This window comes from Cetorhinus maximus, chromosome 14 (genome assembly GCF_964194155.1).
Source record: "Cetorhinus maximus chromosome 14, sCetMax3.hap1.1, whole genome shotgun sequence".
Lineage (NCBI taxonomy): Eukaryota > Metazoa > Chordata > Chondrichthyes > Lamniformes > Cetorhinidae > Cetorhinus > Cetorhinus maximus.
Window position 1 is genome coordinate 99,160,473 of NC_135892.1, and position 25,652 is coordinate 99,186,124.

Here is a 25,652-nt window from a genome sequence, read left to right on the forward strand (position 1 = left end):
TAAGAAACAACCTGAGGTTGGCTTTGGTGCCTGTTAGAAGTGGTGGGCAAATGGACTCGATAGATAAAATTGCGGTTTCTTGTTCTGACTTTAGTTTTAATGTAAAAATTAGAATGGTCACCACTGAATGAAAATAGGCATTTAGTCAGATGACCTGCGTTGAAAGACAGAATTTACGTACTTTTTTCCTCCTCTCTTCTTTCTCAACCTCTCTTCTTTCTACCCCCAACCCACCCACCAGCCAACCCTCCTGAAGGTAACTCTGACCGTTCTGATAACTTTTTGTTTGTCTAGATTTAAACAGCCCTTTGCTTTTTGGACGACTGAATGGCCTATCTTCAGATTCAACAATTGATATCCTGTATCAACTTGGAACAACTCAGGACCCTGGTACTAAAGACAGGTAATGTATCAGTATTGTATGGGTAAGCTCAGCTTTGATTTTCTATAGATAAAAATTATTCTTTGGGAAATTTTAATACATAATGGTCTAAGCCATGCCTTTTTACAACAGGCAAAATGTGTTAAGGATAATTTATCTCGCCAAAATGGCCATGCAGTGGATGTGTCTTTTTACTACCACTTTACTGCTATGTAAACACTCCACAGCAGCTTTTCCAGGTGAGATTTTATAGTGCCTGTTTGTAAAATAACATAGTGACCAATCCTATGTTTGCTGACATTTTAAATTATAGATAATGTACATTTACTATCTTCATGACACCCTGTCAGGTTCAGTGCTCGCTATTGAGTCAGCAAGGTTATTTTGTAGTGGCTGAGTCCAGAACTAGGGGGCACTGTTTTAAAGTTAGGGGTTGCCTAGGACAGAGATGAGAAATTTTTCCTCTGAGGGTTGTGCGACTTTGGAACACACTGCCTCAGAAGGCAATGGAGGCGGGGGTCATTGAATATTTTTAAGGCAAAGGTGGATAGATCCCTGTTAGGCAAGGGAATCAAAGGTTATCGGGGGTAGATGGAATGTGGAAATTGAAACACAAGATCATCAGCCATGATCTTATTGAATGGCGGAGCAGGCTCAAGGGGCCAAATGGTCTACCCCTGTTCCTATTTCTTATGTTCTTAAGATAAAGTCAGTGCATATATTAAATTACTAAAGTTGTGTTTCAAAAATGAAATACTGGCAAGCACCACAGGGTCGATTCTAACTCTGACTGAATGTCCTGGCACCCTATTTACCCTTGAACTTCAGCCACCGACATCACCAAAGGGGCCTTCCACTGGGCAGCTAGAACACCCACCTGTTTTAGGTGGTAGGCCTTTTTATGATGCAGATCGCGGGTCCTATGATGTACAATAGGCCAGAGTCATGCATACCATGTCTAATTTTATTGGCAGAATTTTACAGCAGAAAAGGCACCAAAAAGTTAGCTTCAAATTACTTAACTGGGAGGAGGCGCAGGCATACTCTTTTGAGATCCTAAAATAAAATGTGGGCCATTATTGTCCTGGCTCCACCCTCTTCTGCCAATGAAGTAGCTAATGTCTGTGCATTAAACTCTCGCTCAGTCCTTAATATAATTGCTCTTGTGGCTTAGATTAACTAATTCATCCAGGAGAGCCACCAAGATCACCTGTGCACATGCACAGGTTCCATGCACAAGGATCAATGGATTGTAATGACAGGGCATCCTGACTGTTTGTTTCCTTCCCCTTCCTAGTCAATAGTTTTGATACCAATAGTATCCCAATTGTACTGGTTGGAATCAGGTTGGAACTTCATTTGAATCCAACAATTTTCTACTAACTGAACACTGAGGAGTATGTTGTTGATTTAGTGTGTGGGTAACATTTTGATGGAGGGAATTGTTGTGTATTTTAGTTTCCAACTTTTAAGTAAGAATCATATATTGACATTTCATTTTCAAGTTCACTGAGCTAACGCACAGGTTTTTCTGTTTCAGGATTCAGGCTTTGCTGAAGTGGGTTTATGACTCTGCAGGAGTGGCTGCACTAAAGAGAAGTGGCCACATGGCCGCTGTAAATTCAGAGAACGTAACTCGCGAGTATGGTCTCCTTATGCCATCACCTTCTCACTTGCATTGTGTAGCCGCTGTCCTATGGCATAGCTATGAGCTACCAGTCGAGTATGATCTTCCAGGTTTACTAAACAGAGAACTGTTTGAGTAAGTAGATTGTTTCCAAAGTGTTTCATTGTTTTAAGATTACCTTTCATTGTTTCTTTCAGCCCTTTAGTGATTTCTGTTCACATATGGGTTATTCTATATGAATTTATAGATTATCCAAAAGTAATTTACAATTAGGAACATTTGGAATTTTAGACCTTGAAAATCCTGTTAATCTGTCACCAGAGGATGTGACCTGGTGATGGATACAGTGGATGCAAATTTGAGTATTGGGAAGTCATCAACTTGTAGATTGCAAAGTGTTAATATTTTTCTTCCTCTATACCATTTTCTGGTTAAGGTTGTGGGTAAGCAAATTGTGTTCAGATCTCCCTGTAACTTTGACAAACCTCTGTTCCAACAGCAAAGTGAATATCAGGAAGTTCCTTAGCAGTGAGGAATTGTAGGTTCAACCAATAGCCTACTACTGATCCCAAATTTAAATTGGAAATTTTCATGACTGGAAGAGTGCTGAGAAGATTTATGGGGAGAGGTCCAATGCAAATGACTTGCTCTACATTGAAACCAATTCCAAATTTTGATTTCAAGTTTCCTTATATGAACGTAGAAACAAATGGAGCAGAAGTGGGCGATCCGGCCCTTAGAGCTTGCTTCGTCATTCAGTAAGAGCCCAATCTGATCATGATCTCAGCTCCACTTTCCTGCCAGCTGCCCATTACCCTTGATTCCCTTGTAGATCAAAAATCTGTCTAACTCAGCCTTGAATATATTCAATGATCCAGTTTCCACAGTTCTCTGGGTAGAGAATTCCAAAGATTAATGACACTGAGAGAAAAAATTCCTTCTCATCTTTGCCTTAAATAGGAGAGCCCTTAGTCTGAAACTTCAGTGTCAGCCACAACTGAGTTAGTAGCACACTTGCCTGTGAATCACAAGGTTCTGGTTCAATCAACATCACAAAAAACAGATTATCTGTTCGTTCACACTGCTGTTTGTGGGAATTTGCTGAGTGCAAATTAGCTGCCATGTTTTCCTACATTACAACAGCGACTACAGTTCAAAAGTACTTCATTGGCTGTAAAGTGCTTTGAGACATTGTTGTGAGAAGTACTATGTAAATGCAAGTCTTTAACTATGCCCAGTAGTTGTGGATTACAGCATGAGCAGAAACATCCCCTCAGCATCTATCCTGTCAAGCCCTCTCAGAATCGTGTATGTTTCAATAAGAGAATCTTACATTCTTCTAAACTCCAATGAATATAGGCCTAACTTGCTCAACCTTTCCTCATCAAGACAACCCCTTCATCCCAGGAATCAAACTAATGAACCTTCTTTGAACTGCCTCTAATGAAACTATACATCCCTCCTTAAATAAGGAGGGCAGAATTGTTATGCAGGTGTGGTCTCACCAATGTCCTGTTCAGTTGCAACAAGACTTCCCTATGATTTTGCTCCATCCTCCTTCCAATGAAAACCGACATTCCATTTGCCTTCCCGATTACTTGGTGTACCTGCATGTTAACTATTTGTGCTTCATGTAAGAGGACACACAGATCATTCTGAACGGTAGTATTCTGTAGTATCTCCATTTAAATAATTATCTGCTTGTCTATTCCTCCTAGCAAAGTGGACAACCTTCCATTTTCCCATTTTAATTTATCTGCTTCTAGACACACCTGTAACATGCACCATTGGAGCACATCACTGGTATGAGGGGAGACATGAAATGGTGGGTTTGCAATGATTGGGGAAGATGGGATGGAATACCCTCAAATTAAGATATCTTCCCATGGAGATTTTTAACAGTGTTGTACTGAGAAGACCCAGTTTCTTGAGCACTATCTTACTGTTACATGTATAGCTATATTTCTGCTTTTGCATTTTCTGTATATTGTTACAGTATACATGAGCTAATGTGCCTTTAAATACAGTAGCTCTGATTGCAAATTTGAACCTTAAGTTTCTCTGTTGCAACCACATTTATTTCACCAGAGTGATTTCAAACTTGTACTATGAGATAATTGTAATTTGTTTTTTTTAGATTGCTGTACAACTGGTCCATGTCACTTCCTTGCAACATGGTTCTGAAGAAAGCTGTAGACAGTTTGCTATGTTCCATGTGTCACATTCATCCAAGCTACTTTTCTTTGCTAATGGGTTGGATGGGCATCACTCTGCCTTCTCTACAAATGCAGCACAGACTTTCAATGACAGATGACAGCAAGAAAGAAGACTTGGATTCTGGTTTGACTGATGACTCCAAAAATGCACAAGCACCTATTGCACTAAATGAATCACACCTTGTCACTCTAGCAGCTGTAACCCAATCTCCAGAAGCTATTAAACAGCTCCTGGAGTCCAGCCTACCTTCAATGCTTGTGAAGAGCTTAATTAGGTTCTGCTTCAATCATATTTCCAGTTTGGATTGTGCAGTACCTTATGCAGAAGCTGCCACAGACAGAAACAAGCGGCATCATTCCCAACAGCGTGCAATCAGTAAGGTTCCCCTCACAGCAGATCTGGTGGCTCCTGTTCTGCGGTTTTTAACTGAAGTAGGCAGCAGCCATACCATGAAGGACTGGTTAGGGGGGCCTGAAGTAAACCCCTTGTGGACTGCTCTCTTGTTCTTGCTGTGTCATTCCAGTAGCAGCAGCTCTGGACACCACCATCACAATGGATCCCAACATATTGGATCAAGATATCTTCCTTCTGCCTCTTCACCTGCAGGCGTAGGACTGACCACTCAGCAGAGAACGGCAATTGAAAATTCCACAGTGGCATTCTTCTTGCAGTGCATTTCTTGTCATCCAAACAATCAAAAATTAATGGCTCAGGTAATGGCAATATTTTAGCATTTCTGATTTTGGGTGCCTTTATCTAGTGGATAGCTGACCACATGGACTGAATATGACTTAAAAAGTTAGTTTCCGAACCTATTTAAGTGTATTTGCAACAAATATTTTTATCCAGTTTGTTGAAAAAATATTCAGAAAAATAATCAGAATTACACTCGTTAAGCTGTGTTCAGTTATTTTTTCCCTTGGGAAGGAGGAAGAAAGATTTTTTGTGTATCTCCTATCTTTCCTATTTTTGAATTTTTTTTTATTCATATATGGGATGTAGGTGTCACTGGCTAGGCCAGCATTTGTTTCCCAGCTCTAATTGCCCTTGAGAAGGTGGTGGAGAGCTGCCTTCTTGAATCGCTGCAGGCCCTGTGGTGTAGGTACACTCACGGTGCTGTTAGGGAGGGAGTTCCAGGATTTTGACCCAGGGACAGTGAAGGAATGGCGATATATTTCCAAGCCAGGACGGTGAGTGGCTTGGAAGGGAACTTGCAGATGGTGGTGTTCCCATGTATCTGCTGTCTTTGTCCTTCTAGATGGTCACAGTTGTGCGCTTAGAAGGTGCTGTCTAAGGAGCTTTGGTGAGTTTTGGGACTGCTGACTCATGCTGGTGATGAGTTCTGGTATCTCTGCTACCTTAATCATAATTCCACGTAATGTTAGTGCTTTATTCAATAGGATGGTTTTGTATAAGCTCCATCCTCGATTTACTTGGTGCCCGTGCATGTATTTTTCACTTGCTGGTTCCACATGTGCCAGCAATCTTTCAGTAGTTCCCCAAATGTCTGCTTTCAAATTTCCAACCTCACCTGACACCCAAACATATACACACACACACACACACACACACTTCAAGCAAGTGTCATTGAATAGCAATGAGTTATGAAATCCTGGCTTATTTCACCCCTCTATAGTCCAGGGCTACTGAGGCCGTTTGTTGGACTTCCACTCCTTCCCAACTGAAATAAACTTCTTTCAACACAGACAAGGAATTGAAATTTGGATCATCCTGATTTGTATGACTCAGCTACTTTCTAGATACGTTCACTAAGCAATTTAAGTAGCTGCAATGGTAATTTTGGTTGTCTGATATTATTCATTTAGTTTGATGAACTCTACTCACCCTGTATGGTTCAAATTTCTGTGGTGTATTTCATGAAAACCACTAAATTTCTAATAACCTTTTTTCTATTTGATTTGGTTATTTTGGGCAGCTTAGTTAAAAAAAAAGTTTGCAATAGCTGGGTTTTACTATTTTGCTGAGATAGGTTTAAACACTGTATGAAACATTGTCAGATTCTCATTAAGCAATAAATAACAATAGAATTTTGTTTTAAAATTTAAATATTTTCAGGTTCTGTGTGAATTATTCCAATCAACACCTCAGCGACCCAACGTACCAACATCTGGAAACATTTCTGGCTTTATCAGGAGGCTTTTCTTGCAGCTAATGCTTGAAGATGAGAAAGTGACTGTATTTCTTCATTCTCCTTGCCCTGTAAGTACCGATTGACATTGCCAACAGAGCTAAAGATTTTCTGAGTCCACCTTGGAGCAAGGGGGCAAAAGTAATGCATGGTTTCTTTGGGGAAACATGTATTCAGGTATACATTTTACACTGAATGAAATGAAAGTAATGTTTAGAATATTGAGAGAAGGTGGCAGGAGCACATTGATATGCCAATGACTAGCAATCCCAGTTGTGTATTACAATTCATGAAAGTGCCTCATCATTTTCACATTATTGTCTCGAGAAAGATGTCCCCTTCAAATATACATCTTAATCCATTCAGCGTGGCTGCCTCCACTTTAGGATGATGCATAAGTCACTATTTAAAACAGGTCATGAACCTAAGTGTGTAACATGTACTGTAGCTTCAATGTTCTTTTGTTGCTCAATTTAAAAGTTGTGAATGAGATTTTTGAATACTTCTTCACAGGGGTGCGTGCTGGTTTGAAGATGGATTCAAATAGAGGGAATTTTTTTGGATTTTTTTTATCACTTCAAATTGATCCAACCTCTTGTAATTTGCTTTCCGATATTCAGAAGTACAGTTTAAAAAGAGCCCATAGGCTGCTGTGACACCTCCATTTAATTTTGGTATTGGTTTTCTAGCTGCTGTATTGTCTCTGTGGTTCCATCTAAAACTGCATGCTTTATGTGCAGAAGTAAAGCTATTAAGAAATCCAGGGTAGCTTGTTTGCAAGCGAGAAATGTGAATAGAATGTATTTAATTATCTAGAAACTGCTATGCTTGTAGACTTCATAAAGCACTGTGGGTGTACCTACACCACAGGGACTGCAGCAGTTCAAGAAGGCAGCTCATCACCACCACCTCAAGGGCAATTAGGGATGGGAAATAAATGCTGACCTCATCAGTGACGCCCTCATCAGTGACGCCCACACCCCTTAAATGAATAATAAAAGAAAGTTCAGTAAAAAATGTTTGAATCCAAGAAATGGAATGTGGCTGTAAACTAGCCTCCTTAATTATTTGAAAAACAGTTCTTTTAGATATTATAGACAAGACCCGTGGCTTACTGATTCTAATGAAAAATGAATTTAATTGCGTAGCATGATTCTTAAAATATCAATAAAGCTTTCAAGAATTGTGTGTAATAAAAGTAGAATTTGTTGTCCTCAGTCAGACTAAACCAGCAATCCACATTGTAGGTGAATAAGCCTGAGTTTATTTCTTGGTTTACAATGTAGTGATGCATCCACTAGATGGCTTCCTCAGACTTTGCATTCAATGTTACAAGTGAATATAAGATGGAGTTGCCATAAGATTTCTACACCTTTTTGCTTTACTTGCAACGCAGTCACATTTGATTTGCTGTGAAATGCTATGAAGTTCTGGTATCAACTATTAATCTTCATTTTGAAATTATTTAATTCAGATGATCTAATTATTCAGTTTGTAACATATTCTTACTTTGTTATTTCTGCTTAATTGAGTTTATTTATATAATTCAAAATTCCTAATGCAAAATAAACTCTAAATTATAAATGTATGTGGGTAAGTATAGGCAAATACAATTGTACCCCTTTTTAAGAATCATAATTTAAGCACAGGAGGTGACTGTTTGTCATTGTAACTTTGTTAATGCTAGTTCCCCGTCTGGACTGCCGTCCTTTCCCACCTCTATTCTTTCTCTGTGCCCTTTAATATCTTGATGTTTTAATTCCCATTTAAATGTTATGATTGATCATGCCGAAGACATGATTAAACTGGTTCAGTTGTTTTTAGGCTTTGGGCCTTCAAACAACTGTTTTGTTGTTGTTATAATAATATTATTATTATTTATTATCACTACTACTACCTATTCACATCAGTTTTATGCCTAGCCTTCGAATGATCCCTGTTGGGTGAAATTATATTAAGTTTGCTAGCATTAGCAACACAAAGCCAGCAGGTATTAAAAAAAATTGAAAATAAGAGTAATTTATGGTAGTAGGAATGTGATGTGTTGAGTGTATTAGAGCTCCAGCATTGACACTTTCTTTGCCTTCATTACCAATATATCTTTGTATAAAGATGCAACTAATAGGGATATGGATGCCAATTTCTTGTTTTACAGTAGAAGTAAAAATTGACATGTAATGGAAAAGTTTTGAATTCATGAAAGATGACCTGATACTTTCGATATGGCTGCGATATAAATAGGGGTCACCTCCATTTCAATTTGGAGAAGTGAGTTCAAATCTCACCCTGGCAGCTGGAGAATTTAAATTCAGCTAATTAAATAAATCTGGAATAATAAGCTAGGATCAATAACAGTGACCACGAATCTACTAGCTTGTCTTAAAAAGCCACCTGGTTCATTATTGTACTTTAGGGAGGGAAATCTGCCAGTCTGGCCTATATGTAACTCTGGGCCCACAGCAGATGTGGTTGACTCTTAAATGCCCTCTGAAATGGCCTAGCAAGCTACTCAATTGTATCAAACCGTTATGAAAAAGTCATAATACAAATACCTACATCACACATACTGCAGAGTTCAAGAGATGGCTCACCACCACATTGTCGCAGGCAATGCCCACATTTCATGAACAAATAAAAAAAGTTGTTTTCTATTTGAGCATTTGATTTTCTAACAGTTTCTAAAATCCACCTTTAGCTTCATGTCAGCCATGATATTCTGATTTTGAAAGGCATAAAACTTTTAAAAATATTAATGCTTAGAGGGTCTTGGGTTTATTCATGCAAAGGACACAAAGTTACTATGCAGGCACAGCAAGCAATTAATGAAGTAAATGGCATGCTAGCCCTTATTGGCAAGGGGACCGGAGTACAAGAAAAAAGCCTTGTTACAATTGTATAGGGCTTTTGGTGAGACCACATCTGGAGTACTATGCATTGCATTAGTTTCCATGCATAAAGAAGGATGCACTTCCCTTGGAGGTGGCTCAGCAAAGGTTTAATAGATTGGTTCCTGGGATGAAAAGGTTGTCTGATGAGAGGTTGACTAATTTGGGCCCATTCTCTTTAGAGTTCAGAAGAATGAGAGATGTTCTCATTGTAACATACAAGATTTTTAAGGGGCTTTACAGGTTAAACACTGAGAGGTTGTTTCCCCTGATTGGGAAATCTAGAATGTTGGGGCACAGTCTCGAGGTGAAGGGGTAATCTTTTAGGACTTGAGATAAGAAACAACTTCTTGCGGAGGGGAGGGGATGGGTTGCGAACCTTTGGAATTCTCTATGCCTGAGGGTTCTGGATGCCCCATTGCTGAGTATGTTCAAGGCTGAGATAGATTTTTGGGGTCTCAAGGAATCAAGGGATATGGGGATAGGTGGGAAAGTGGAGTTAAGGCAGATCATCAACCATGGTGATGCATGGTGGGTTAGGCTTGAGGGACCATGTGGTCTATTTTGCTCTAATTTCTCCTTGATTCAGCAGCTCCCAGTCAATAGAGACATATTTGTTGGAAATGCATTGTCACAACTCTAAACAAGAAGTTAACAAAAAAAAGCAAAGTAATTATTATTCATCCTGCAGTTCTAAGTTACAAACTAAAAGAGCCTTCAATTTATAGCACTGTAACCTGCACACAAAGATATGAAATAAGTGTTCATATAGTTGGGACTTTTAAACAGGGTGATATAATCAAAGTGCTTAAAATTATGAAATGATGGGACAGTAGAAAGAAGCAGTCTGTCTTTGGTCGTTGAGGGATCTGGAATGAGGGCCTATAGGCATGAAGTTAAATGCGAGATTTAAAACCGAGAACAAGAGAAACTTGTTCACACCCAGTTGTGAGGATGAGAAATTCACTTCCTGGGTTAGGGATCAGAGGTTGAGGTAACTGAATCAAATTTATAGGAAGGAATTGTAAGGAAGATGATGCTGCCAAAGTCCTAACGAAGAAATAAGATCATAAGAAATTGGAGCAGGAGTAAGCCATTGGGCCCCTTCAGCCAACTCCAGCATTCAATAAGACCATGGCTGATCTGAGGTAATTAAGGTAGTGTGTGGTCTAAACAGGAGGAATTAGAAAGATTAGCTGTACTTAAGGTTGATAAGCCAACAGGACTAGATGGGATGCATCCAAGGATGCTGAGGGAAGTAAATGTATAAATTGTGGATGCACTAGCCATAATCTTCCAATCCTTCTTAAATGAAGAGGTGGTTCCAGAGAACTGGAAAATTGCGAATTATACACCTTTGTTCAAAAATGTTTGTAGGATAAACCCAGCAACTACAAGCTAGTCAGTTTCACCTTGGTGATGGGGAAACTTACAGAAATCACAATCCAGGACAAAATTAACCGCCACTTGGGCGGGCAAGAGTGAATGAATTAAGGAAAGCCAGTACGGATTTGTTAAAAGCAATTCAAGTCTGTCTAAGTAGATTGAGTTCTTTGATAAGGTAACAGAGAGCGCTGATAAGGTAACAGAGAGCGCTGATGAGGGCAAATGTGATGTACATGGACTTCAAAGGCATTAGATAAAGTGTCACATAATAGGTTTTTCAGGAAGGTTGAGGCCCATGAAATAAAAGGGTCACTGGTGGCATGGACATGAAGTTGGCTGAGTGACAGGAAACATAGTGTAACGGTTGTTTTTTGGACCGGAGGCAGGTATACGGTGGTGTTCCCCAAGGGTCAGTACTTGGACCACTGTTTGTCTTGTTATCAATGACCTAGTTTTGGGCATATAGGGCACAATTTTAAAATTTGCAGATGACAAAAACTTGGAAATATTGTTGAACTTCGTGCAGGATAATGATAGACTTCAAAAGCTTGGTGGAATGGGCATGACAGATGAAATTTACAGCAGAGAAATGTGATGTGGGAAGAAAAAGGAGAGACAATATAAACCAAGGGCTACAATTCTAAATTTGGGGTGAGTGGTGGGTGGGTGGATGCAGGAACAATCAACGGGGGGTGGGGTGGTATTGCCAGGGTGGTATATGTGTACAGCTCAAAGGTGACAGGGCAAGTTGAGAAAGTGGTTGAAGAGGCATATGGATCTAATGATTCTATAACTGTTAATATTCTAGATCAGATTGGATAGATGAGTGAGGAAAGCGATTTTTAAAAAAAGAGGAACATGATGTAAATGTGATTGGAACGATTTGCTCGCATGGAGGATAAGAACTGATATGAACTAATTTCCATGTTACGACTTTGATGTATTTATATTTATAGCACAATTTTTTTTGTCCTGTGCCACTTGTGCCTTTAGTTAATTCAATTGTGAGTCATAGTTATTTATCCATCTACCACAATTTTTTTCTTTCAGCTCTATAAAGGCAGAATTAATGCTACCAGCCATGTGATCCAGCACCCAATGTATGGAGCCGGACATAAATATCGCACCCTTCATTTGCCGATTTCAACCACATTGGCTGAAGTTTTGGATCGTGTATCAGGTAAGATTTTTAAAACTTGTATGTATTGAAACCTAATCTAGTAAATTTTTCAACATTTCATCTTGTCTGCAGAGATTTGATGGTGTTCATGTAAAAACTGTGATGCCCTTAGACAGTACTTGATGAATTGAATCTGCCCTTTTGAAAAGTAAAATTTATTGGAAACCTTTTCAGTCAAAATTTTAACTAATTTTCTGTACATGTGTGCTGCAAAGTCATTGACATACCATGATATGGATTCACGCATAATTATCTGTGGCACTTAAGGTCCTAATGTTGATCGAGAGTTTAGGATTGATGTAAACCTTTTTCTAGAATTAAAATAGAGAACAAGATTATAGTGGGATGATTTGTTCAGGAAGTTTCAAGTTTTGATATACTTCATACACTGTGTAAAATTTAGAATTATTCCAATTATATGAAGATCTACTTCTGATGGATTGCATACTTAAAAGGTAAGGAGAAAACTGAATATTCAAATAGAGATGTGAAATTCAACTGACATTTAACACGATAGTGGGTCAGTGGCAAATGACCATAGCTCAAGTGTAATTAAGTTAATTTTCATTTGGTACTTTACTGCAAACTGGATTTAGATGCTTTTCTTTTTTTTAAAAAAAAAGTGGCCAACCCTGATCTAACTATAGAATCTCAGAAATTTATAGCCTGGAAGGAGGACTCTCTATTGCAATCAAATCTTTCCCATAGTTCGCTGGCCAGAACTGCACACAGCACACCCATCTAACCAATGTTTTATGTGGCTCCAAGCATAGCCTCCCAGCTCTTAAAATATAAGTATCCTGTATCCCTTCTTGACCACCCGTTCTACCTGTCCAACCGCCTTCAGGGATCTGTGGACATGCACTCCACGATCCTTCTGTTCGTCTATACTTCTCAGTATCCTTCCATTTATTGTGTAATCCCTTGCCTTATTAGCCTTCTCCAAGTCCATTTCCTCACACTGCTCAGGATTGAACTCCATTTGCTACTGTTTCGCTCATCTGACGAGTCCCTTGATATCTTCCTGCAGTCTACAATTTTCTTCTTCAATATCAACCACATAGCCAGTTTTTCTATCTGTAAACTTCTTAATTGCACTCCTTATATTCAAGTCCAAAGCAATTGTTTATACTACAATACTATTTGAAAACTTTTAATATCACAGACTTGGCCAGTTTAGTTATCGATTGAAACATTAGCATTTCTCATTTTAAATTTGAAGTGTTAAAATTAACATTTTTAATGTTGTTCAAAGCCTCCTAAAATTTTGGCAGAGAATTATGGAAGAATCCATCTCTAATTGACATTTAATCGAAAATATGATTACAGGTATATTAATTCAGCTGTCAAGGTCAGTCTCTATAGTAGTAATGCTACAGATTTTAGTAATAGGTACTGTAGCTGACAGACTCAGCAAATATTGTTTACAGTTTGTTAGCCAGCATTTCTCAAATAAATTACCCTTCCTACAAGACCTTGAATAAACAAATGGCTCTTTGCTGTTTCCTTCAAAATATGTGAGTAGCTGTACTAACCTAGTACACGGAAAGTTACTATAATGATGCATCGGTCTTGTGCCTCAACCAAAATGAAGGATGGTTAATAATGTAAGATGCTATTGAAAGGGTGTGCTTGCATACTAATATTAGACATGGTTCAGTCACTCATGTATATTTGGTCATCAGGGAAGATGATTCTGGAAATAGAATGGAGGATTATTTTAAAGTTATGGTTAGAACATTGCCCTTTGACGTGTATGTATTTTCGCCCTATGTATTTTTGCATATTAGATACACCAAGTATCACTGCTAAATTAATCAGTGAGCAAAAAGAAGAAAAGGAGAAAAGGAACCAAGAAGAGAAAGACAAGTTGAAGAGTGACAATGGTTTCCAAGACAACTACAGTGTTGTTGTTGCCTCTGGTAATTAAAGTTTGCAATACATCTGTGCCCACCCAGTTCTGTATATGCTGCATCATTGTTTCGTAATCTAAATCCCCTCCAGCTAATGGTGGCCTCTTCACTTAATCAAACAGAAAAAGATTCAGAGGCTTTTTGGTTGACTTCAGAATACAGAATATTCAAGTTAATTACGGATGAATTGCAAAATAATTGTATTGTAGCAGAATAAATACAGATCATTTCTCTAACTTGTTTTGATAGGTTATTTTAAACTGCCCAACTACAATGAGGTCAGAAATATTGCAGTGCTCTTGAAAAATGTGGTGAATGATGATGCTAAAACAATGATTATCTGCATTATATTAATGTGGACTGATTTACAGTTTTGGTGTTTCTGACATATACTAAGATTTGTAGATCCCAGTTTTGACATGAGTAGGAAAGAGGAGAGAAGTTTAAGAATAAAATAGCCAAGGTGATTAATGCAGTTACCCTGTACTTAATCTTTTCTGGATTCTTATATGGTCTGAACTTGTGATACTTCAGACATTTGAGTTTCAATTACAGATTCCAAATGCTTAGAGCACAGAGGAGGCCAATTGGCCCATTGTCTTTCTGCTGGCTGTCTGCAAGAGCAACTCACCTAGTCCCATTCCCCCATTTTTTTCCCATAGCCCTGCATATTTTTTTTCACTCATAAGATAATTGTCCAATTTTCTTTTGAAAGCCACGACTGAAACTGCTTCCACCACACTCTCAGGTAGTGCACTCCAGATCCTACCCACTTGCTGCATATCTGGAACCCTCTCTAATGCCTTCACATCCTTCCTAATGTGTGGTGTCCAGAACTGCACACAACACTCCAGTTGAGGCCCAACCAGTGTTTTATGGAGGTTTATCATATCTTCCTTGGTTTTGTACTCTCTACCCCCACATATAAAGTCCAGGATCTCCTATGCCTTATTAACCACTTTCTCAACCTGCCTTGCCAACTTAAGTGATTTGTGCACATATATCCCCAAGTCCCTTTGCTCCTGCACCCCCTTTAGAATTGTACCCTTAATTTAATATTGCACCTTTCCCGTTCTTCCTACCAAAATGAATCACTGCACAATTATCTGCATTAAATTTCAACTGCTACTTGCCTACCCATTCCACTGGCCTATCTATGTCCTTTTGAAGATTGTCACTATTCTCCTCTCAGTTCCAATACTCCAACATGGAGACCATTGGTGTTATTGGTCACCTTGCTTGATAACCACTGTTGCCTGATGAGGCATGGATCACTTTAATGGTCTCATGGTCACATTATTTGACTTCATATGAACTCCTCCCAGCTTTTTTTTTCCAAAATAGAATTGATCTCAGCAAAAGAAGGAATATAGATGCTGGGTAGTAGATCACTCTATGTCAGGCACGCAGTGTCAACATTCAGGTGTGGAACAAAGTTCCCTGCCCTCTACCAACCGCTAAGCCTTTCTGCATCAGCGCAACATCCCTGTCCCAATGTTTTTCTCCCTTTTTCTACAACAGCATTCTGGTAGCTTCTGATTGAAAAACATTAATTTATGCCAAATGGATAATTTTGTGCTGTATTATCATGTTCACTGAGATCTGGGTTGAGACTTCCTGAATGTGTTTCTCACACACTGGTTTTTATGGTGTTCAAAGTCAGTGCAAGCCATACTGTTCATTTACATACTTGACTTCACCAAGGATTTTTCTTATATACAATATAGCGTATTAGTAAGATTAATAAAAGCTGTATCCTGAATTAAGTTTCCAGCAGTAACCCTGCTCACCTGAATGTATTCCATTAACAACATGATGACACATTGAAGATTGGCTAAAAATTGACTTCTCATTACTTGTGTGAATACCATAATAAATTTCTGTTGCTGAGCTTAGAGAACAAAAGTCCAACATTTTTTCGCTAAAAGTATTCCTTCATTTTAAATTGGGAGGCATAACATCTCCAATTTCTCATTTCCATAGATGTCACTAACATGTGTCTCCTTTCTGGTAGGTTGTGCTGTGACTATACTGGGAATGAGGTATCCTTGAGTGGTTCTGCTAAAGGGCACTGTCTAAACAGATCAGATCTTAATTTGGGCATTGCAGTAATTTTTAAAAGCCCTACATGGAAGATATATAGGCAAGCGTTATGCTGCTTCTGATTGACTACTTTTTTGTGTGCTCATAAACATTAACTCTCCGTCTCAATAACTTTGAAAGTTTTCAGTAGACTTGAACCAAGCCTCACTAATACCAGACATTGGAGTTCCTTCTTGTGCTTTAAAACTAAGTGAAGGACATTTCTTTTGAGTGTTTGTCACTGGGCTTACACTGTGTCATGCTTTATCAGGGCTGAAGTCCCAGTCAAAGAGAGCTGTTTCATCTACACCCCCAAGGCCGCCATCAAGAAGAGGAAGAGTGATGACTGACAAGTTGGCAACTGCATCCTCATCTACAGAATCTGCTAACAAAACAATTAGTGTCCCTGTGTTTCATCTGTACCACAAACTTTTACCAGGTGAGCGAATATTACGAGAGGATTAATTCTCAATATACTGTGTAGTAACTTACAACCTCCACTCTCAAAGACTTTTATCGCAAGTTGATTACAGGTGATGAAGGTAAATTTGCCCATCTTTCATCATTTGCCAATTGGGGCAAAAAAACCCAATTTCCCCCTCCTCATACCAGCGGAACAGGCACCCAGGGTTGGTGATGGGGTGGGGGGGTGGGTGCTTAGGACATTGGTTGTTAGGCATATTCACAGTATTATAGCTATGTTAGGCTGTTGCTAGCCTATGGGACAGCTTTTGCAGCTTTGGCACCAGATGTTAGGCTGACTTTACAGGTCCAACTGTGTGCCTTCGTTGTTTCTTGCTTCCGTGTTGGCGTTGCAACCAGTTGATGGTCTGGTTTGATTCTTGGTAATCTGTGGAACTGAAATATGCCACTTCAAAAGGCAATTAAGAATCATTAATGTGGGAGGAGTCACAAATAGGCCAGACCATGTGAGGATGACAGATTTCCTTTCCTGAAGGGCATCAGTGAACCAGTTAGGTTTTTTCACAACACAAAAACAGAATTACCTAGAAAAACTCAGCAGGTCTGGCAGCATCGGCGGAGAAGAAAAGAGTTAAAGAGTTTTTTCACTATCTGACAGCTGCATGGTCATTTTTATCAAAATCAGTTTTTTGCTTCCTAGATACTTTTAAAAACTGTTAAGAAAGTCTCAAGTTACTATTGTAGGATTTGAGTCTGTTTCCTGGGTTGTTGTCCAGGCCCCTGAATTATCCAGTAGCATAACTGCTACACCCATTTAGGTTGACCTTGCATCAAAACATTGAGTTTCCACCACTCACCAGGATTTGAGCACATACACTGAGGTGTTAGCTCCTCATACCAGCGGAACAGGCACCCAGGGTTGGTGATGGGGTGGGGGGGTGGGTGAGAGCTGCATTTTCTGAAATTTTATCACTGAAATGAGACAGTAAACTGACAGTTTGTGTGCTTATTCAGGTGCCCATTTATTTATCCTTATTCCGTGCTGATAGATCAGGAAGCGTATTGTGTATTAACGAAAACAAAAATACCTGGAAAAACTCAGCAGGTCTGGCAGCATCTGTGGAGAGGAGCACGGTTAACATTTCGAGTCCGAATGACTCAACAGAACTAAGTAAAAATAGAAAGGAGGTGAAATATAAGTTGGTTTAAGGGGGAGGGGGGTGGTTAGGGGGCGGTGGGACAAGAAGAGCTGGATAGAGGGCCAGTGATAGGTGGAGATAACCAAAAGATGTCACAGACAAAAGGACAAAGAGGTGTTGAAGGTGGTGATATTATCTAAAGGAATGTGCTAATTAAGGGTAGAAAGCAGGACGAGCAAGGTACAGATAGCCCTAGTGGGGGTGGGGTGGGGGGAAGGGATCGAAATAGGCTAAAAGGTAGAGATAAAACAATGGATGGAAATACACTTAAAAATAATGGAAGTAGGTGGGAAAAGAAAAATCTATATAAATTATTGGAAAAAAAAAGGAGGGGGAAAATCGGAAAGGGGGTGGGGATGGAGGAGAGAGTTCATGATCTAAAATTGTTGAACTCAATATTCAGCCCGGAAGGCTGTAAAGTGCCTAGTTGGAAGATGAGGTGTTGTTCCTCCAGTTTGCGTTGAGCTTCACTGGAACAATGCAGCAAGCCAAGGACGGACATGTGGGCATGAGAGCAGGGTGGAGTCTCTACCTTTTAGCCTATTTTGATCCCTTCCCCCCACCCCACCCCCTCTAGGGCTATCTGTACCATGCTCGTCCTGCTTTCTACCCTTAATTAGCACATTCCTTTAGATAATATCACCACCTTCAACACCTCTTTGTCCTTTTGTCTGTGACATCTTTTGGTTATCTCCACCTATCACTGGCCCTCTATCCAGCTCTTTTTGTCTCCCCTCCCCCCACCACACCCCCACCCAAACCAACTTATATTTCACCTCTTTTCTATTTTTACTTAGTTCTGTTGAAGGGTCATTTGGACTCGAAATGTTAACTGTGTTCCTCTCCACAGATGCTGCCAGACCTGCTGAGTTTTTCCAGGTATTTTTGTTTTTGTTTTGGATTTCCAGCATCCGCAGTTTTTTGCTTTTATCGTATTGTATATTAATTTGGCACAAGCTAATAGACGTGTGATCTTCTGATGTATGAATTCTAATATGTTGACTTAATAAAAAGACATTATGACCTCTTAAATGTTAATCATAATTTAATAATTGTTTAGATATCTCAAAATAACCTCCTGATGTTATCCCCTAGGTCAACCACTGCCAGCAGAGGTGACACTAGCTCAGCTGTTAACTCTCTTGTATGACCGCAAACTCCCCCAAGGCTACCGGTCAATAGACTTGACTGTTAAGCTTGGCTCTAAAGTAATTTGCGACCAAGGATTGTCAAAAACCGATTCATTTAAACGTCTTCGCACAGATAAAGGTATGTTTCTTTATCATTGATCACACACATGTATATTCATACAGAGTCTTTGCACAGCAATTAAGCCTCCTCCTCCCTTTGTTTGCTGCTCACACTAGTAACTCAGTCAGTGTTAGCCTTAATGCTGGCTGGTGATCTGATTTGGAGAGGGGCTTATGTCTCAGTAAAGGCATGTATAAGAGAACCTAGGAAGATTTTTTGCTTTACTGTCACTCCAGCAGAATTTAGCAGAGACCTTCTTGAGAAACATGAGCCAGTGAAGTGCAGAAGGTGGAGTTTATTGAGGCTACAGAGAGAGTATCCATTGGGCTAAGCTTTTAATTCTTGTAATCCAAAAACCAATAAGGGTAGAGGTTTCTGGATGAAAGGTTTCTGAGGAAGGGTTGAACTTGTTGGGCCTTTACCCACGAGTTTGGAAGAATGAGAGGTGATGTGAGATTCTGAGGGGATTTGACAGGTGGATGGTGAAAGGATGTTTCCCCTTGTGGAGGAGTCTAAAACTATGTTTAAAAATTAGGGATTCTGCATTTAAGACTGAAATTAGGAGAATTTTTTTCTGTGTCATTATTCTGTGGAATCCTGTTCTCCAGAGAGCAGTGGAGGCTGTGTCATTGAATATATTCAAGGCTGGGTTAGACAGATTTTTGATCGACAAGGGTTATGGGAAACAGAAGGAAGCTGGAGCCACAGTGAGATCAGCCATGATCTTATTGAATGGTGGAGCAGGCTCGAGGGGCCAAATGGTCGCCTCCTCCTCCCCTTCCTCCTCCTCCTCATTCTTGTGTTCTATGATCTATCGCCACCTCCACCTTGAAAGGTAAGCTCAAGATTGGTTAACCTGCCTCAGATGGTATTCATGGAAATAGTAAATAAGTATGAGTACTAAAGAGCAAATATTCTGAATGATAACTTGAAAGACTCAAATCAGCGGGACTTTAACATTCCAATAGAGAAGTTTAAAAGAGAATCTAGTCGCGGTTTTCAAATTATGAAAGCTTTGTGAAATGTTTCAAGTGATTGTCAAATCCATACATTGGGGGCATAAAGCTAAAATTATCACTGAGAATTAGACTTAAAATTTCATAAGTGACTATTGAGGCAGCATTATAACAATTTAAGAAAAGGTAGAATATGAGAGGACATGGAGAAGGGGTAGGGGAAATTAGGTTAGAGTAGGTAGCACTCTCTGATCTAGCATCAGCATGGTCATGGCGGGCGCATCGGTTTCCTTTGAATTTATAATATGGCATTGGCATATAATCTACCTCCTCTTCGACATGCATTGTACAGATTTTCAATTTAGTTTAGATCAGTAAAACCATGGAAATAGAGTAGGCCTGGCTTAAATTCTTTCTTGCTCATTAAAAAATTACTAACTAGTCATTTTGCACATGAACCATCTGTGCAGAGATATTAGTTTCATTTGTACGTGCAGCTTGGGCAACTGATGTATGGCTGTTTAATGTAATTTCACAGTTTAAGAAGTTTGAGGTCTCAGACATTTATGGAAAGATTTAAACACTACTGCTGTTTATTGGAAAAAAATCAAAATGAACAACTAATTCTGGTTGGCAAATAGCCTGTACCATGTTTGTGTTGCATTGAGCAGAACAGTATTCTCCATTCCACACAGTTGAGACTGGGATTTGGGGTCCCTGTCCTCCTCTCACATTCTCCTTCCCAATGCTGTCCTCAGCCCCTGTAAAGATGCAATTAACTTTCCAACATCCCTATATACTGACAGCTATTTTCTGCAGCTGGAAAAAGAGGCTTTGTGCATTTTATAGACATGGCTTAAATTTAGTTCCTTTCTGAACATAATATACCATTTTATCTGTAAGGCATAGCCAGGCACAATTGGTTAGCTCTATGAATTCAATTTTTTTTTTTTTTTTGCTTTCTTTCTCACTTATTTTTCTCACTTCCGCTTTCTCATTCACTATCACCCCCCACCCCATCAACAACTTGCATGACTTTCTCTACAACTTGCATGACTTTCTCTAACAGTTTAGTTACATACCTGATTGTACTGATGGCACAGCTGTTTCAAATATGGCTCCTTGATCTTTGCATCCTCTCTATTGTGTTTCCAAAATCCTTTCTACCTTGGCCTTTATCACAAGAGGATTTGAGTATAGGAGTAAAGATGTCTTATGCAATTATATAAAGCTTTGGTGAGACCTCACCTGGAGTATTGTGTCTGGCAGTTTTGGTCTCCTTACCTAAGGAAAGATGTACTTGCCATAGATGGGAGTGCAACAAAGGTTCACTAAATTAATTCCTGGGGTGGAGGGATTGTCCTGGTCCTGTGAGGAATGATTAAATAGACTGGGCCTTTATTCCCTGGAGTTCGGAAGAATGAGAGGTGAACTCATTCAAACATACAAAATTCTTACAGGGCTTGACAGGGTAGATGCAGGAAGGATTTTTCCCCTGGCTGGTGTGGGGTTCTAGAACCAGGGGACACTGTCTCAGAATAAGGGGCAGGCAATTTAGGACTGAGAAAAGGAGGAATTTCTTCACTGAGGGTGGCAAATCTTTGGAATTGTCTGCCCCAGATGGCTGTGGAGGCTCAGTCAATGAGTATACCCAAGACTGAGATCAATAGGTTTTAACATTAAGAACATCGAGTTACAGGGTTTGTGCAAAAAAATTAGTTGAAGTAGATCAGTCATGATCTCATTGAATGGTGGAGCAGACTTGAAGGGCTGAATGGCCTACTCCCACTCCTATTTCTTATGCTCTTATATTGTTGTCTCCAAGATGAAGTACATCAAGGCGGGGCATTAATTTGCTGTGCCACAGCATTTAGTTCTGTTCCTCCTCTTTCACTCCCCTTGCCCTCCCATTCCACATCCCACAATCTCTCTCAAGTGGCAAAGAGGAGTGATTGAGCAGAAACCACTTATATTGTACATGGACTAATTTTTTTTCCTTTCATGAAATTCACAAGCCAGTTATGTAAGGACATTGCATTGGTTATGCGGTGTACATAAATGGTGCATTTCGCGGGTACCTTTTGCACACCCTGTGCAAAATCAGTTGTAGATTTAGAAGGTGCATCATTCACAAAATTAGCAGTATTTATACATTCTCTGTTAGAAAACAGGAAACCCTCATTCAACAGGGAAAGTTCTCGGGTTAATTAGACCTAGGACAAAGTAGACCAGTGCATCTCACCCAAACCCACTCGGATGAAAACCGACTTGGTCAGAATATTCCAAGGTGGCTGGCTGACTTGAATTCTATTATAGAATGTGAGTAGACAACCAAGTTGGAGCCAGAATGTGCAAATTCTCACAGCAAAGGTGTTTATTCTTCCCAGTTATGGAGTCCAAATTTTGGAGGTTGTATTACTTTCAAGATATAGCTTATGCACCGTAATGAGTAATAAAATCCTATCTGGTATACTGGCAATGCTTTACATAAGGGCTTGAGGGAGGTAAGAAATAGTGTGCAGTGGTTATCTGTCAGGATTACATATTGCTTATTAGAGAAGTTGTGCAAACAACCTAGCTGTAATTTCAGAGATGACAGTGCCTGGAATCTGACAGGTGGGTTTGTCAATGAAATAATGATATCCTCATTCCTGACCATGTTCAGGATATAATGAAGAAACACAGTCCACAAAGGTTGGTGAAGTCCTCTCCTGTTTCTAGTGTCTCTCCCCTACATTTTCTGCTAATTAGATAACAGGGACAATTTTCTCCAGCAATTATATCTTCTACCTCCCTATCCCAAAAACAATTCCTGTGATTCCTCCAGCTTTTCATGCAATTCCTTGTTCCATGAGCCCTATTTTTGGTGGAAGAGTTTTCAGCCTGCTTGTCCTGCTTCATGGAATTCCCTCCCTAAGCTTCTCCAATTCTCCTGTTGCCACTTTTTTGGAAAACCTTATTACAATGAATCTGCCCTACTGACAATTTGTGATTACCCCCTCCTATTTTCTCCCCTTTCTTGCTTGGCGGCTGATTTTCTCACATCTTTTTGAAGTGCAATGTAAATGCAAGTCTGTGGTATGAAAAGATCTTTGTGCATTTTCCTTGTAACATGTGTTATTTGATCAATTTTTTGATGTGATGAATCAGTCTTGATGCTTTGAGCAAATATTTGGTGGAATTAAATGAAAATTATACATGTGGTGCACAATATTAATGGCTTGCCCAGCACAAAGGAGAACAGAGCAGAGAAGATTCACAAGGATGAAAGCAGAAATATGTGGGTATACATATGGAGAAAGGATTGACAGGCTGTCTCTCTTTTATCTTGGATGGATGGGGGAAGAAGGCTGAGGGGTGACCTAATGGAGGCCTTTAAAATCATGAAGGGGTTTGATTTGGTGGGTGCAGACAATAACTAAGAAATTGAATAGGGAATTCGGAAGGACCTTCTTTACCTAAAGAGTGGTGTGAATGTGGAACTCACTATCACGGGGAGTCATTGAATTTCTTTTTATTCATTCATGGGATGTGGGCTTCGCTGGCTGGGCCAGCATTTATTGCCCATCCCTAGTGGCCCTTGAGAAGGTGGTGATGAGCTGCCTTCTTGAACCGCTGCAGTCCATGTGGTGCAGGTGCACCCACAGTACTGTTAGGAAGGGAGTTCCAGGATTTTAACCCAGTGAAGGAACGGCGATATATTTCCAAGTCAGGATGGCGAGTGACTTGGAGGGGAACTTCCATGTGGTGGTGTTCCCATCTATCCGCTGCCCATGTCCTTCTAGATGATAGTGGCCATGAGTTTGGAAGGTGCTGTTGAAGAAACCTTGGTGAATTCCTACAGTACATCTTGTAGATGGCACACACTACTGCTACTGTGTGTCAGTGGTGGAGGGAGTGAATGTTTGTGAATGTGGTACCAAGTGAAGAGTATAGATGCATTTAAGAGGAAGCTAGACAAATATATGAAAGAGAAGGGAATAGAGAGTTATGGTAGATGAAGAAAGATGGCAGAAAGCTTGAGTGGAACATAAGTGTTGGCATGGAATATTTGGGCCGAATGGCCTGTTTTTGTGCCGTATATCCTATGTAATCCAATGTAAATGTGAAATAGGTTTAGCTGATCGAAGTCCAAATAAGTATGCAAAAAGTCACTTTTTAACTTAAAATTTCAAAATAGTTGAAACAGATTTCCTTGAATTGACCTCGAGTTTTAAATTGCTTGTTTAAATTTAGCATCTTTTAATGAATGGAGTCTGTCTGATTCATACTGCGGAACTGTCTGGATAATAAAAACGAAATCTAAAACACAGCTTTCCAATCAAACTGCAGCCTACAATGTAGTTGTAACGTCATTGGGAATATTGTAAAATAGCCTCAGAATTTTGATCAAGTTTTCAGATTTCTAATTGTATTTTAAATGTATTTCTGTAATAGTTGCTCAGTTCTATGACCTCTATAACCTTTACAGTGGAGGTTTGTAAATGTTCCCTTATCTGGCTCTTAATGGATCGATTCAATACAGTTCCTTGCTGTGACAATATTGCTTTATATTCTTTATGTTTAGGGAGGCTAATTTATATCCACTATTTCATGCAGAGCTTGGGGATGGCTTGACCAGCTGTCCTGAAGATGAAGTGTTGCAACCAAGTGATGACTGCATAGATAGTGCACTGGATGAGTCTTTGCTGGAAACTAACCCTATCCAGTCTCCACTCCAGGTGTTTGCTGGCATGGGTGGGCTAGCACTCATAGCAGAAAGGCTGCCAATGTTGTATCCTGATGTTATCCAGCAAGTAAGTGACATTTTGCTGATACATTTTGCAATCATTCATCTCACTCTCCAAACATGTAAGGCACTTGAAGTTTCACTGTGTTCCAGTAAAACACGTGATGCAGTTGGAACCTCCAGTTCATGACAACTTTTCCCAATCTTGGTAGAAATTTGCACTTTTCCCAGTTGAAGGATGACATGCTGACATATAGCATTGCTCCTGTTATGACGCTATACAGTGTTGAACATAAAATTCTTGATGTTTGTTGAGCTGCTGAGAGTTGATAGTGCTCCTCTGAAGAAGGGAAGAGAAATGAGAGGAAAAATTTCCCTCATGCAGGCTCCAGCAGACCTGAAAGGGACCTGGGAACAGTTTGCCAGCCCTGCCTCTTAGCTACAGGGGCAGTGGGGTGGGGGAGGCGGTGGTTGTGGTGGTGGTCAGATGGTGGCAGCTGATGAGTGGCACAGCAGGGAACTTAAGAGCATATAAAATAGAAGATACAAATCCTTAAAATGATGAACCCCTGATGAGAGCTGCATTAATTTTCTGCATATACTGAACATTTCTGCTGAAATCGTTGCATTTCCATTGTTTAACACTGGATCTAATCTGCACTCAAAAATAGCCAATTTACAGTAAACACCTTTTTTGGGAATGTTGGCATTGGTCAAAAAGCTTTAATAATACTGTCCTGACTGTAGTGTGCTACTACTTGATTCAGTTTTGCTTTTGCTTGGTGAAGCAGGTGTAATATTTTCAAGCTTAGGTTCTATTTCAACTGTAATAAAAATTCCCTAAATCATTCAAATTATATCGTGATAAAAGAGTCTCCTTAAAATAAATACTTTTGAGACATGATGTGGAATATTTGGATGGCAGATTGCTCAATTAACTATTAAAGATGAATTTTCTAAATAATGGAACTTTCTACATAGAAGATATTGCATTGTTGTTGGTGCAAAAGCTGCTGAATCCTATAATAATGTGACCAACAGTAGGATTTTGAAAACCTGTTCACCTGAATGTTTAATTTAAATGTATGTACCCAGTCAAATAGAATTTATAAAGCTCATAATTGCCTGAGCATTTTGAATCTTAAGGGGATACCATTTGAACTGCCCTGAGAAATGAACAAAAGAAGCTTTGCCTGTTTGAATCTCCGATTGATGGTGACAATTATTAAGCCAATTACATGACTGAATTCACTATCATTTAAATATTTGAATT

The 25,652-nt window shown here is 39.5% G+C and overlaps 1 protein-coding gene across 4 annotated transcripts in view; it reads left to right on the forward strand.

The window, feature by feature from the left end:
* The window catches only part of birc6 (baculoviral IAP repeat containing 6), a 242,055-nt gene that overhangs the window by 131,171 nt on the left and 85,232 nt on the right, over window positions 1-25,652 (forward strand). For all 4 annotated transcript variants that reach the window (XM_078557316.1, XM_078557318.1, XM_078557319.1 and 1 more), the window contains 9 exons: window positions 295-403; window positions 1,923-2,144; window positions 4,147-4,939; window positions 6,303-6,446; window positions 11,697-11,826; window positions 13,617-13,748; window positions 16,093-16,260; window positions 18,539-18,712; window positions 24,250-24,446. In XM_078557316.1, the coding sequence (XP_078413442.1) occupies window positions 295-403; window positions 1,923-2,144; window positions 4,147-4,939; window positions 6,303-6,446; window positions 11,697-11,826; window positions 13,617-13,748; window positions 16,093-16,260; window positions 18,539-18,712; window positions 24,250-24,446 (2,069 nt within the window). The remainder of the gene's footprint in view (window positions 1-294; window positions 404-1,922; window positions 2,145-4,146; window positions 4,940-6,302; window positions 6,447-11,696; window positions 11,827-13,616; window positions 13,749-16,092; window positions 16,261-18,538; window positions 18,713-24,249; window positions 24,447-25,652) is intronic.